Here is a 15,098-nt window from a genome sequence, read left to right as displayed (position 1 = left end):
GGAGGTCCTTTCACTGTTGCTTAATGAGGGAATGCAGTGCACATGCCTAATCTGCCCTTGGCTGCGATTTCAATCTCTCTCATTCCATTTATGCAGTATTTGTCTCCCCCAGGAGTTAGAGACTTATAGTGCTTAAAGGCCATTAACTTTTAATACCTTTCTGTGAAATCACTCTGTTCCAACAAGATCTATGGTTCCTAAGCACTTACGTTGTTCAGATGACAAATTTCATGTAAGAAAAGGAGAAAGGTTTGAATTGGTATTGCTGTTTCCAGTTAGATACTCAGCTGAGCTTTGACATAGAGTGAAGTTTTTAATAAAAAAAAAATCCCAAAGTTTCCCAGACCTACGCCACTCCTCTTCCCCTATTATTATTAGAACCCCAGGAGTAAAAAAAAAAAAAGTTTCTTTTTTCTGATTTCTCTGATCTCTAAAATACTTTTTGTTTTCCCATGATACAAAGTGCTCCGGAGTTGAAATTTGGAAGCACATCTTTAAAAACAAAACAAACATAGGGTCAATTCATTTCCCAGTCATAAATTTGTAGGACACTTAGCTCAAAATAAATAGGATACAGACATAAAAATCAAACATTAAATCCAATGTTTATGAGCTGGCTCTTCTGCTCCTCCACACTAGAAATGAGGTAGAGAAAATAATAGTCGTCCTTTGAGTACTAACCCACAGTTTTGTGATGAAGGACTACAGTATAAGGATCTATTTATTGTAAATTAAGCCCCTGTTGGGCCTGACAGCAATGGCTAATTATAATAGTAACCTAATTCTTCATGGCATTCAAAGAGATTTACCTCATTCTTGTCAGAAGAGCTATTCTGAAACAGTGAGCTTAGGAGCTTTGTAGTAATGTATCTCACAAAAAACAGGAAATGAGAGGAATGGTCTTAGACTGTTAGCTGGGACTAGAGCCTGTATTCAGTTATGTTATCTTAGGGCATGGGTATCAAACTTATTCAGCCCCATGACCTATATGAGGGGAGTGGGGCCTATCTGCGAGCCACATCAGACCCACAAACGGGACGTGTGTGCTGGAGCTAGCATCTAGCATGGGAACTAGCTCCAGTCCTGTGTGCTGCATGCATTACGCACTGGCTCTGGACCCATGCATTGAATGCAGTGTGTGAGGCGGATCCATGGCATGCAACACATGCAGCACCCAAATCAGACCAGCCCTGGATTCAGTACTTAGGGGCAGTCTGGTGCAGGCACAGCATGTAGCATGTGCCAGACTGACTCTACAAGATGCATGCAGTACATAGGGCCATGGCTGAAGAATGCTGCATGTGGTGTGCAGAGCTGGTCTGTGACCAGGGGAGCACCATGGGTCATATCTTTTCCACCCCTGTTTTGGGGAAAGCAGTTAGTATTTTCATGCCTCTCACCCTCGATATATCAGGTGAGACAGTATTCCCATAATGTATAGGTATTCTATCAGGATACATACCTTAGACTTGGAGACTGTTGGTGTGTCTATATGCAAGTAAACTACTCACATGTAAACACTCCCAAGCAGAAAAGCAAGAGTAGATTTGTTCTAATGGCAGCAAACTGCTCCTGCTTCTTGGGGCCCTGCAATGGGCCCCTGCTGCCACCACAGGGAGCGCTAGGCTCTCCTGGGGTACTAGCCAAGGGGCTGGCAGGGAGCACCGGGCCAGGAGATAGCCTGGGACTGGGATAGTGCTCCCTTCCCCTAGGGGGGCTGCCAACTGCCAGCAGCTTGCCCCAGCAGCGGAGCGCTCCTGGCCCCGGCTCCCCAGTCAGGGACAGGAGACTTGGAAAGAGCTGCAGGGGAGGGGCAGGTCCCAGCTCCCTGCCCTGATCCGCCAGTGGGGCAGCTGACTAAGGATCTCCCAGCCCCTGCTCCCCAATCATGATCTCGGAGCAGGGGTCTTGCAGGTCTCTGCTGCTGGGGCAGGAGGACATAGTCCCCACCTGGGCTTCAGTGGCGGAGCCTACCCTAGCAGCAGGCAGTTCCCAGGGGTGGGAAGCCATCTCCCACCCCCGTGGTGGTGGCTGACCCAGAGAAGATTTGCTTCCAGTCAGGCATCTACATGAGTGCTACTGAGCAGTTAGTAATCATGAGTAAGTTTACTTCTTTCATTTGCAGGTAGCAAATTTACTCACAGTTGGCAAGGTAGGTGCATAAATAGATGCACATGCTTATTGTACAGTAAACTGTAGTACTATGCAGTAAAGCATCTCGTGTAGACACATGCTGTGAGTCAGGCCGTCTGCAACCACTATTTTCTAAGACCTGCAGGACAGAAAAGGAGCACAAATAGATTGTGATGGATCAGGAAAACTGATCTTGAAAACATGGGGGAAATAGTGCAACTTGTTGCCTCCCTTGGTTTATACAGTGGCAATAACTTTACAAAGGAGGATAATCTGTTTTGGACGGGATGATAAATCCTGATTAATTCCATTCTACAGCTTTTTTTCCCCCAAATCTATTTTCCTCCTAGATATGCCGAATTGACCAAATACAATTAATCTGTTTTTCTCTGCTACTTTGTTGATAGTATGGTTATTCCATCATCTGCAGCACCTTGTTATCAACAAGGATAAAACTGTTCCATTTAGCCTTAAATGAAAACCGCATTAAAGACTAAAGCGGAATCAATGTAGTACATTTTAACTCATTGCTATCTGCAGTATGGCTGCTGGAAATTTTTAAAACAGCAGAGAGCATTGATTTATGGGAGAGACTTTTATTAGTCCTTGGGCTAGGACATATTTTACTACATGTGTGGGGTTCTTTTTTAATCACTTTTTCTGAAGAGGGATGGTTTTTCAATACATGCTTAAAGGACTTTATGATGGTGTTAGAAAAGGAATGAAATCTGAATTCCATGTGCCTTTTTACCTTTGCTACCTTGTTTTGAGACTCTGCCTGGACACTTTTGATTTTGGAAGGGGTATCTTCAGTTGGTATTTTTACATTCTGTCTTACCCATTTCATTTACCTTCTTTTCAGAAGCCAAAACAATAAAAGAAGCTAGAGCAGTCCCTCATCCTGCTACTGAAGGTACGGCTTCATCTTTGCATTTAAAGTTTCTGTCACACTGTAAGGAGAGCATCTGTTTAACCACTTATGCATGCTTCTCCAGGGACAGATCCAGAGGAGGTACAGTGACATGATCATATCCCCTTTTTGGATTGGACTGCATCACAGGAGCCTCCAGGGGTTGTTTTTTTAGACCCTAAAGGAGGTGAAACTTCCCTTCTGCTCCCCTTCCACTCCCCTCCCCTGCCTGCTGCTTTTGCTTTCCATACTGTAATGTGGGCTGGGCTCAGCTGGGGATGGGGAAAACTGCATTGCTCCTGAGGGTTGGGGCAGGGATGGAGGAACTACTGTTGTTGCCCCCGTCCCTGTCCCCAGATGAGCCCAGCCCCAGTCTTAATTGTAATCTTTTTAATGGCCCCATAGCTCTTAATTTTTGTTTTAACTATTTTAGCTTCCTCTGTGATTCAAATTAATTGGTATTTTGGTTATATTATAGTTTGGTAAATATATATATTATTTTGGTGTCTTAAGCTTTTGGTGTCTAAAGCTCCTTGTCTTATATGCTGGGTTTTTGGTTGTAGCCATGTTAGTCAGAGGACATAGGCAGGCAAGGTTCTTCGAGTAGATGTGATATCTTTTATTAGACCAACTGAGTAGTTGGGGAAAAGTTCTTAGCAAGCTTTCAGGTGCAGTCACCCTTCTTCAGGCATAGGGAGTCTCTGCTGTTCTGAGACTCACAACAGCAGAGACTCCCTGTGCCTGAAGAAGGGTGACTGCGCCTAAAAGCTTGCTAAGAACTTGTTTTCAGCTACTCAGTTTGTGTAATAAAAGATATCACATCTATTCAAAGAACCTTTCCTGCCTTGTCTTATATTATATTTTTGATCAATCTGATCAAGGTATTGACATTTAACTGTTAGCATCCTCCCATTCCTGTTATAAGAATGGTACAAAATTCAGAAAGAGAAGAAGGATTTTAACCTGCTTTAGGGATTTAAAGTCCCTGAAGGCTCCAGAGGGCAGTCTGCCCCTTGTGGTGGGGGAGGAAAAGGCTGGGAGCAGGGGGTGCAGCCACCTCTATTGCTATTGCTGCACCCACCTTTGAAAAATCCTGGATCTACCCCTATGCTGCACAATACTTTTTTCCATTGAGTAGCCCCAGTAAAATCTATGAGATTTTTTAATTGTAGAATGCTACACCCTACCATTCATTAGAGTATTAGGATTAGGATTTTTCACTTTTTTTACTGTGTTGAGGTATGAATTGCAGATTCCTAAAGACAAGTTCTACAGATGGGTACTATAAAGATATTTGGTGGGCTCCGGGTTTTTTTGCCCCTTTGCTTGTAATATACCTACAGATTAATGTTCCAGCTGTGTTAATCTAATGCCCAGTCTAGATCCTGTTACATCAACAACATTTTTTGTTGGTTTTAATCAGAATTGATTTAGGCCACTAGTTATTCTAATGGAAGGTACCTTTTTTGGCTTATAATGTACATGTAACTATGCAACCAAAAATAATTTCTCCAGCTGCAGCACATCCTAATTATTATTTTGTTGTCCCTTGATAAAATAAGTGGCTCTAGCATAACTTCTGCTTCCTTCCTAACATTCTTTTCTTACACCGTGCTCTCAGACACAAATGTATTTGCTGTCTGAATAGTAAATTACTGTCATCTAGATGGAAAATTTGACATATTATAATCATAAAGCACATTCTGCTTTTAGCCTTATGAATTTATGGTTCAATAAACTGAAGGATTTCTCTTCCGAACCCATATCTGAAGCTAATTTAAAAAATATGCCATATATAATTAATACCCTTCTGGCATTCAGAAAAGCATGCAAGAGTCAAACAAATCTTGAAATGAATGTAAAAATAGTAAGTGATGAAACTACCAAGGCTGGTTACTAAGTGTAATTGAGAACAACACAAAAAATGTGAAGCCATTTTAGCTGGGGATAAAACTAGAGTCAGTTAATCAAATTTAGTCATAGCGTGGCTCCCATATTACTTAGTCAAAGTCCTACCTAACTGAACGTGGTCCAAAATTGGGCTTTCATTTCTACATACTCTAAACTTGCCAATTATATATGTTACCTAACATATAATAATGTTAGATGTGTAATTTATTTTGGAGCCAGATTCTCTTTGCTCACAGGTGGTGTGTCTACACAAGATGTTTACTGTGGAGTTGCCTAACTAGCTCCGCAATAAATGTCTTGGTGTCTACACGTGGCCCTATTAGACTGCAGGAAACTAATAAACTCCACAGCAGGTTAGTACTTGTAAATACAAGTATTAAACTGCTGCAGAGATTTTTCATGCACAGCAATGTACATTTAGACTTGGCCCCAGCCAGCTGGGGCATGAGAGTGCTTCAGTGCGAGGGCTGCTGCCTGGCTTTGCACTGGAGCACCCTCGTACCCTTGTCAGCCCCTCCACAGTATGTTGAGCTGAGTCAGAATAGCCCCAGGCTTCCAAGCTGACCCCCTGGGCTCCCTGCCAGCTGGGGCTGCTCCATCCCCACTAAACATACTGCACTCTTGGGTGCACGTTCAAGTGGAATGCCCAGAAATAATAAACTCTAGCATGACATGTGCCGGAGTTTATTAATGTGAATTAATTTCATGTGTAGACATGCCGAGGGACCGGTACTTCAGTTCACAAACAACCCCATTAATTTTAATGTGACTAGGTAGCAAAGTGATTGTGCCTTACTCTGCAAGTGATGTGAAAAAAACAGCAGAAGCTAGCCCTTAATCTCTTAATTTATTCTTGCCCCTTTCTGTGATATATATGTGATTTTGATATTTTGGTTATATTATCTTTTTTTTGGTAAATCTGACCAAGCTACTGATGGTTAACTGTTAACATCCTTCTGTTCCTGTAAGAATGGAATGAAATTCAGAATATCTGTCCCATGGGAAATTGTGGCATGTTAAAGTCAAACTATGATTATTTTTTATGGAAGGGAAAGTTTACAAAACTTTTGATCCAGAAATGTTGAAAAGGTCATTTCAGCTCAGCCTGACATTAGCCTGTGTCCTGCTGACTTGCTGTGAAAACTCATTGCTCCAAAATATTTCCATGGAGTGGTATCTCCAGTTGTACTCTCTCTCCCATAGTAATGGGAATCTTAGAATGTACTGTGATGTTTCAGTCTATGGGAGAAACCTCCGTATGTCATGGGAGCATGTAACTGTGGATGATGGCCCATAAATAAAGATGGGGAAATGATGCATCTTAACTACAGTTCTTTTGAAGCACCCAAATAAGTGAGCTGGATATAGATTAATGCTACACTGATCCAAATCACATTGTTTAGGTTTGATATCCTGGGTAGATTCAAGTAAAACAATTTCAACATGAAGCAAACATGATATCATTTTGATTTTTACAATAAAATATAAGGATTTCAGCATAATCAAAATATAAAGCATTTGAATTAAGGTTGAATTTTTTAGTGTTTCAAATTATTTAAGACATCTGGATAAAAAAGCAATTATTTTATTAATTTCAAGATTTAAAAATGATTGTTTAAATGATGTTTCATTATTTCCACATGTGACATGCTAATGCACTAATATTAAGAGTTATTAATAAAAGTTCTATAAATACTAAGCATTGTCTTATGATTACACAAGTAATTATATTACATCAATAAATTAACTTTCTAAACTATGGTTCTTATTCTGAATTACATTTTCTAAGTTGAAATTCATAACTGGAAAAGAACTGGGATTTTGGGTGCGGGGTTGTTTTTTACTTTTTGCTAAATTTTGCAACATATAGCCACTTTTCAAAAATATTTCATTCCTAACTTGTGATGACAACAGAATTTCTCTTTTACTGAAAATTGATTTTTCAAATTTATTTTTTAGGCAAAAAAACTGAGCCTAAATCATCACGTAAGTGGTTAATGTACATAATAGAGTAAACAATAATTATCAAGAACACCAAAGATTGCATTAAATGTTGTTAAATGTACAGCAGAATGATTTTAGCCTAATACTGTGGGAGCCAAATCTTCTGGTATATTAATTCAATGCTTTACCTTAACACCATTGCTCTTTTCCTACTGCTGTTATTCTGCTTCCCATTACTTTCTTGCTTGCCACCATGTATAGATGCTTTTATAGTCCATATACTTAGCACAACACTCTTCATTATTTCCACCTTGTTCTGAATACAATTTCCTGTTGGTGGAAACAACAGGAGCAAGCATGATTAATAGTTAGCTGCTATTTAAAGAGGAAAAGGTAGTGTTAGAGTGATCATGTGGCTGTGATGGTCCAAGAATTATGCAAGAGGAAAAGAAAACAAATTTCAACTTGGGAACAAGCCTAGCAGTCCTGGGATTTTAACTGTTTTGCTCTGAGGGTGCAAAGGAACAACAGAGAGTAGTTAACACTGAAAAGATATTTTTCAAAATTAAAATTTGAATATAATAAAGGGCTTAGACCATCTGTCTGTCTGTAATGCTCTTGGAGCACTCTGATTGGTTACTGCTCCTTGAAGGTGATGGCGGTGTAGGGTGTTGGTGGAGGGGGACAGAGGGGATGGCAGGGCAAGCTTCCCCTCCCTCCTGCTCCTGAGTGACAGCAGCAGTGGGGGTGGGGGGTAGGATTAGCGTTAGCAAGCTTCTCCCCCTGTCCCTGTCCCTCCCCCATCATTCTTGATGGACAATTCGCTAGTGTGTGTTTGTGTGTGTGTGTGTGTAATAGAACTTAAAATTCCATGTTGGTGTTCAGTGCTTGGGATGGGATCAGCCTCAATAAGCTCAGGGGGGCAGAATGATTTCTTGAGCTCCTTGGTCTCCAGAGGCAACACAATCACTGATACCTCTGTGAAAGTCTGGCTGCTACCCGCCTCAACTACCTTTTTTTTCTCTTTAAGAACATTGTATGGCACAAAAAAGTAGAAATAAAGGAGTACAACTGTTTCCCCAAGTTTGGTGATAAAATCTGTGTAACAAGATAGGCCCCAATGGTGGCCCTGATCCCTGCCCCTCCCCCCGCCCTGCCCGGTGGTTGCTTCGGTCCTGCCCTGCTCTCACTCTAGGGTCTCACCCTGATGCCTTGGCTGCCATGCCTTGATAGTAGAGATATCGAGGGGTGGTTGGGGGACTTTGGTTGCTCTCTCTGTATAATTGATTTTTCTCAAAGGGTCACCTTGGCAAGCTTAATTTGTGTTCCAAGTCTGCTGTCCACAGTCTCTTAGCCATGGGGCTGTTAACCCTTTGGCCCTAATTACCTCAAGGGCTAAATTCCTGGCCTCTGTCCTCCCCTACAGCCCTGCCCATGCCTGACAGATGTTACTGTGTTCACAATTTGGTCTTTCTGTAGAGGCCTCATCCCTCTTGGCTTTAGTCCCCCTTTATTCTGGCTACAGGATTCCAGTCCTGGCCCACTTATTCAGGCCTGGCTTTCTGTACCTTAGCCCTTGCCTTTTGCTTCACTCTTCAGGCCCTGTCTTTTTCTCTAGGCCTCTGGCCCTGTCTCATGTTATCCCAGCCCCCCAGTGCTGCTGGCCCAGGCAAGACTGCTCACTGTCTCTTCCAGCCCCCTGGTGCCCCAGGCCAAGGGTGCTTATGGTCACTTGCAGTCCCCTGGCATCCCTGATGCTCAGTGGTTTGGCTTTATCCCACATGCAGCCTCCTGGATCCCAGACTTTGGCAGGGCTTTATTTGGGCCTTAGCCCATCCTGCTGCAGGGTGCTTTCTAGGCACCCCCAATTACGGCTCCATGCCACCCCTATCAGCCAGTCTTAATCCTCTGGTGTTACTCTGTGCCAGCTACAACAGCCTGATAAATCCCCTCTAGGGTTCCCCAAGGCTCTGCAAGCTCCTACCCTGTAGCTTCTACCATTGCTGCTTCCCCAGGTACTGGTGCTGCCTGGGCTCCCATCTGTTGCCATCCAGGCCAGTAGGAGTTCTGTCTGCAGTTAGGGCCAGACTGCCTCCCCTGGATCAGGAGCCAGGCTTTTAGTAGGTTAGGGAGCCACCCTTCCCGGTCACATGACTTATCCCTCAACCTGCTCTCAGTTGTTGCAGTTCAGGCCTGAGCTTCAGCCACTGCCTCCTCCCCTGCTGTGGGTTTCTCTGCCTGCATATTGCTCTGCAAGTGGCCCCCAGCCCAGATACTTACTTAATTGCAACCCTGAAATGCTGGCTTCCTATTGTTAAAGTAGCAAGCTTTAGGAGTACTTGCTACATCTTGCCCTTGGTACATCTGGTGTGCTTGAGTCAGAAGGAGGGCTACTTACTTCCTGTTCCCCCTCTCTTCAGATTCTTAGGGTACATCTGCACCACCCCTTGGGTGAGTCCAGAAGGGTTGTAGAGTGCCCTGCCCTTCTGTTTCTGCTCCAAAATGCTAAACTTGGAAATACAGCAGAGAAGCTGTTCTAAAATGGGCCCAAATCAGACATCTTAGGAGTGACTTTGGGGCTTGGCAGGTGGTATTGCCAAGGCAGGCCTTGCAGGTGAGCTGTGTTCTCAGGAGTGTTGAAGACACAGTGAGTGTGTCTATATGTGCATTATATCCGGAAGCAGTTTACTCACAAGTAAACTACTTGTGAGTAAATGCTGCCAGGCAGGCATCTATATGTGTAGGGAAATGGGAGCAAATTTGCTGCTAATGGCAGAAAACTGCTCTCATTTCCTGGGGACCTACAATGGGCCCCTGCTGCCAACAGGGAGAGCACTAGACTCCCCTTGAGTGGTAGCTCGGGGCTGGCAAGGAGCACCAGGCCAGGCTGTCTCCTGGCCAGAGCTGGGACACTGCTCCTGGCCCCTGGGAGGTCTGCCTGTTGTGGGAACAATATTCTCCTGCCCCAGCAGCAGAGAGCTCCTTGCTCTTGCTCCCTGATCTGGGAAGGAGATTGGGAAAGAGCTGCAAGGGAGGGACAGGTCCAAAATCCCTGCCCCAATCTGCCAGTGGGGCAGCTCACAGTGAGCCCCTGGCTGGGCAGGGCAGGTATTCCCTGCCCCCCCCCCCCCCCCCCAGCCAGGGGCTTGCTACTAGATGTGTAGCTGGTGGATCAGGGAAGTGGGTTTGTACCTGCACTGTCCCTGCAGCTCTTTCCAAGCCCCATGCCTCAATTGTGAAGTGGGAACTAGAAGATAAGGATATCCCAGCCCCCACTCCCTGATTGTGATCTCAGAGCAGGGGGTTTTGAGATCCCGGCTGCTGGGGCAGGGAGACAGAGCCCCTGCCCAGTCTCTGGTGGCAGATTCTGCCCCAGCAGCAGGCAGTTCCCAAAGCAGGCAATCTTCCGTACCCTGGTGGCTGGCTGACTGGGAGCAGATTTGCTGCGAGTCAGGCATCTACATGAGCGCTACTGTGCAGTTAGTAATGACAAGTAAATTTGCTACTTGTACTTGCAGGTAGCAAATTGACTCATGATTAGTGAGGTTTACTATGCAGTAAGCATGTGTATGTGCAGATGCACATGCTTACTGTGTAGTAATCTACACCACTTTACAGTAAAGCATCTCATGTAGACACACCCAGTGTAGGATAGATAAAGCCTTAAGGATAGATAAAGCCTTAAGGGACAGGCAATGAGTTCTCCCAAGTACATCTCTTCCATTGTTCTTTAAACATTTAAAACAGATTAATTTGGATTTTTCTAATTGAAAGGAAATTCCAAAAGGAAAATACTTGCATTCTCTGTTACCACATATGTTGTATGAGTATTTATCAGCAGTGGGACATTTCTTGTCCAGACATTAATACACTACCATCATCATTTTACATTCTCTTCTGCCCCCTTCACCCTTCTCCTTTTCCCATAATAATGCTTTTTTTGTAACGGGGGGGAAAGGGAGTCGAATAGAGTTTTTCATATATATAGCTAGTTTAACACAAAAAATGAGGTAAAATTAATAAGAAAATGAATATGTGTATTCAGTCTTCAGTGACACCTTCTTTCATGTCTGTGCAAAGTTGGAAATAAAAAAATAACAGAATTTAGAAACTAAAGTCTTAAAGTGTAAAGTCCTATAACATGGATGATGCAAATTGTTTTATATTTGCCTCAAATTTCACCTTCAAACACTATCCTCCAGTTCCTTGGCTTAAGGTTGGTACCAATATTAGAATCATTTATGATTGTTAGAGTGGGTGTAATTAATTCTGAGGGGTCTAATTTTGCGTCTTACACATTGCTTCCATATTTGGCCTCAAATGAGTTGTCACATCTGTCCATTATTTTGAAACGCTCTCCTTTTCTTTTTCAGCAAAGCATACATTTGTTCGTATTATGTCAGCTCTTGCATATTCTGTTATGCATTTATTGAAGGTTTAACCTGTAGGCAAACAGAAGGAACAAATTCATTAAAATATGCAGTACAGTGATATGCATATTAAAAATATTTTCTCCTCCTTTTTGCAGTCACAGTAGAGAAACCTCATGTACACAGTAAGTATAACATTGATAGAGTATTTTTTACATTTGTTTGTGCAAGGATGACAGTTCCTCATGTTCTTTGTCAGAATTAAGAGGTTAATTATTAGATTCAACATGATGAGCCATTTGAGGTCTTAAAGGAGGGTTCTAGGTATAGAAAGGGGGTGAGATGAAAGCTAGTGGAATTACTTGATATTTTACTGGTATAACAAAGATCAGATTTCAGTTCTGGGCTCAAGAGTCACCAAACAAAAATGGGATGAAAATATCCTTACAGAAAGTAATTTCAGTGTTAAGGGGATAAAATACTGTAATCTGTGCTAGACAGAGGTGGCCAAAATTCAGAATTTGCATTTCAAAGGAATTGTTGATGTTTTGAAAAATTGTATCTAGTTACTATCAGCATTAAAACTGTATTTTGAAAGGTTCTCTGAAAAATAAATTCCAAAAAAAGGTCTGTTTTGGTAAAACTATTTTGAAATATTACAATTTTTTGTTTAAATTTTTTTTAGATTTGTATTTCATTTATATACATATTTTATGTTGTTTTATTCCTTTTTTAATTATTCCATAACATGATATACAGTGGTGCACAGTATAGAAAGAATGATTCCAAACTAACACAAAGATATTGAAAGAGCTTCTCTTATTAGTCCCCTAAATTCTTTTTTTCCAGTTCAAAGTGTCTCTTTAAGAGTTAACACAGTACAAGCAACATATTCTTCAATGTAGAAGATAATATATTTTAGTCAGGTTTAAGTAGTAGCTTCCCTTATTTAATTTTTAAATTTTACTAAATTAAAATAAATTAAAACTAAAATATTTCCACTGTTCTCTCACTTGTATTATGATGGAATGTGTATTGCCATTAGGGAAGGGTCATGAAATAATATATTTTTTAACAAACCCTTAACATTTGAAATTAAATTTTAAATTCCCAAATGAATTTTTGCAGTTTTCTAAAAGAGAAAAGATTTCAAAGTATCTTGTAGAAAATGTCATTGAATATCAATAATATAAAAATTTAACCTTTGTCAAAACAGTTTTGTCTGATGAATAGCTGTTTTGATGAATCATGTAAGCAGCTTTACTAATAGATACACAGCTATGACAAGAAGGTAATTAAAAATCTAATTTCTATTGTGTGGTGGTTCTTTTTTGCAGAGCATGAACCCGTAAAGCAGGAAAAAGCTGTTTCCCATGCCAAAATAGGTAGGTTTTTCTATTCAGATTTTCAATTCATGGGTATCCATATCTATAGATAGATAGATAATATAATATATGAATATTAACATATTCATTGTGCCATAAATGTAAAATTGATCTGGGGCCTGAGGGATGGATTGTGAATGCCAAATTGTATGAGCAACTGTTCATCAATGGCAGCAAGACCTTTACTTTCTGACCCTAAAGGAGCTGAATTTTTGTAGTTAAAATCAGACCAAAGGAAGCCTAAAGTAAATCCGACCTTTCTCCTGAAAAAAAAAAGGAAAATACCCTAGTGCCATATATATACGGCGCATTGTATGGCACAAAGGCAGCCTTCTGTCAGAACACCATGATGGTGGGGGCACAGGAGACGGAGCGGGGGTAGGAGCGAGCCCGAGCAGGGGAGAAGCTGGCCTGCTGTGGCAGTGTGGGAGACAGTGGGCCCGGCCCAGCCCAGCCCAGCCAAGCCCAACATGATATCTGCAGGGGGAGGGGAAGAGCTATCTTCCTCCCCGTGTTGGGCCTGAGCCCACTCCTCCCCCACCCCTGCTCCCCTGCGTCAGCCCCAGGCCTGCTCCTCCCCTCCAACCCCACCCACCATGGCGGCCTGGCTTTTCCCCACCCTCGGGCCTAGTCCTCCACTGCATCGGACCCAGGCCCACTTCTCCCTTCCCCCTGCCACTGTGGCAGGGAGAGGGGGAGTGGGCCCAATCCCCAAGCAGTAGGAGGGAAGGGGGAGCGGGCCCAGATGGGGGGGGCGGGGCTCTGTCCCCACCTGCTCCCACCCCCCCCGTCATTGTTCATGGGCAATTGGCTAGTGTGTGTGTGTGTGTGTGTGTGTGTGTGTGTGTGTATAAAATCCCAGTAGAGGATTTTCTGTTTTTTAGGAGAAGGGTCTGATTTGCTTTAGACTTCCTTTGGTCTGATTTTAACTACAAAAATTCAGCTCCTTTAGGGTCAGAAAGTAAAGGTCTTGCTGCCATTGATGTACAGTTGCTCATACAAATAATTATGCTCACTTTAGTGCAACAGTTCATGAGTTTCTGCAATGGAAACAAGGCATTCACAATCTGTCCCTCAGGCACGAGGTCAATTTTACATTTATGGCACAATGAATATGTTAATTGTGCCATAAATTGTAACGTGCCACAGATACAAGCAATTTATGGTGCAATAAAATGGCAAACCAGTCATAAAGATGTGCCACATTTAAGTAGAGCATTAATGCACTATGCTGCTCTCAAGCAACAAGGGGTGGATGTGTTCTGCAACCATCATGTAAGTGCCTGATGATCAATAAGACAGCAAAGATTTCATCATTTGACCCAATATGAGAAAACTAGAGTAAAATGATTCTTTGATGTAGAAAAAGGACCCTCAATCATTCTGTGTTCAGTTCATGCAGCTTCTGAACCACCTGACTGTATGTAGTAGTCAAGTGTAACCAGCAGGGTTTTCCCTGGACAAATCTTTCTGGAAAAGATGGGGGTGGGCTGGAGGGGGAGAAAAGGAGGGGAGGGGAGGGTGTCAAGAGCAGGGGTCTAGTAGGGGGCTGTCATTGCCAGGTTGTATATCTGCCCTGCTTGTTGCAGCTACAGCATCAAAATGGGGTCTGGTCTGTGCACCTGGCTGCTGCTGCAACAGTGATGATACTGCTGGGGTGTGGATTCACGCAGGGGTGGGGGACACTACAAAGTTGGCACGCAGGGCTTGATGCCCTGCTCTCTGTGGCTCCTCCCTCCCCCCCCCCCCCCACATACACACACACATATGACACACATTTTGCTACTGGTGGTAGATACTGAAAGATCTACTATTCCGATTCTCCTTGATCTTGACTGACCATGCTACTGTTACCGTAGGACCCAGCTTTACATGAACACAACCTGTTTTTAAATAAATAATCTAATAAACTGCTTAAACACATTTATTCCTTCGACAGCAGACAGCCAGAACTTTCTTTCTCACCCATTTTTCCATCACAAATATTTTTATATCAGTTTCTGTACTGTTACACTTAGAATGTTAGGGACATGGAGCATGCCCCTACAGCAGTCCACTGCCTGGCAGAAACCCACTGATAATGGTTAATGATCTTCTATCACTGTCTCCTGGGGTGGAAAAAAAATAGTATTCCTCACTCCTTAAAGATCTCAATTTTTTTTGTCTTATTCTTCACGTGTTTACTGATGGATACTATGAGTTACATGTAACAAAGCAGCTCTGGGGTGGCATAACATATATATTTTACAAGGCATGCACTGGTACCACCACTATACTGAGACCCTGAAAAGACTATTGCAAGACCCTCCCTTTGAATTAACCAGCCACCTACCTATTTTGTAAGCCAGGTTACTGCCACATTTCACTTTTATAACCTTCATTTTGACAGACTGTTCACCTGCAAAGGCTTACATCATGGTCTGTTCTAGGGGTGGCCAAATTTCC

At 42.6% G+C, this 15,098-nt stretch overlaps 1 protein-coding gene across 1 annotated transcript in view; it reads left to right on the top strand.

Annotated features, from left to right (window-relative positions):
- Positions 1-15,098, top strand: part of LOC102575231 (triadin) — a 191,077-nt gene that overhangs the window by 127,949 nt on the left and 48,030 nt on the right. Inside the window, exons 22-25 of the mRNA XM_059724101.1 lie at positions 2,996-3,046; positions 6,914-6,940; positions 11,427-11,453; positions 12,606-12,653. Coding sequence (XP_059580084.1) covers positions 2,996-3,046; positions 6,914-6,940; positions 11,427-11,453; positions 12,606-12,653 — 153 coding nt within the window. The remainder of the gene's footprint in view (positions 1-2,995; positions 3,047-6,913; positions 6,941-11,426; positions 11,454-12,605; positions 12,654-15,098) is intronic.

This window comes from Alligator mississippiensis, chromosome 1 (genome assembly GCF_030867095.1).
Source record: "Alligator mississippiensis isolate rAllMis1 chromosome 1, rAllMis1, whole genome shotgun sequence".
Classification (NCBI taxonomy): Eukaryota; Metazoa; Chordata; order Crocodylia; family Alligatoridae; genus Alligator; species Alligator mississippiensis.
This window is presented reverse-complemented; position numbering and strand designations above follow the sequence as displayed.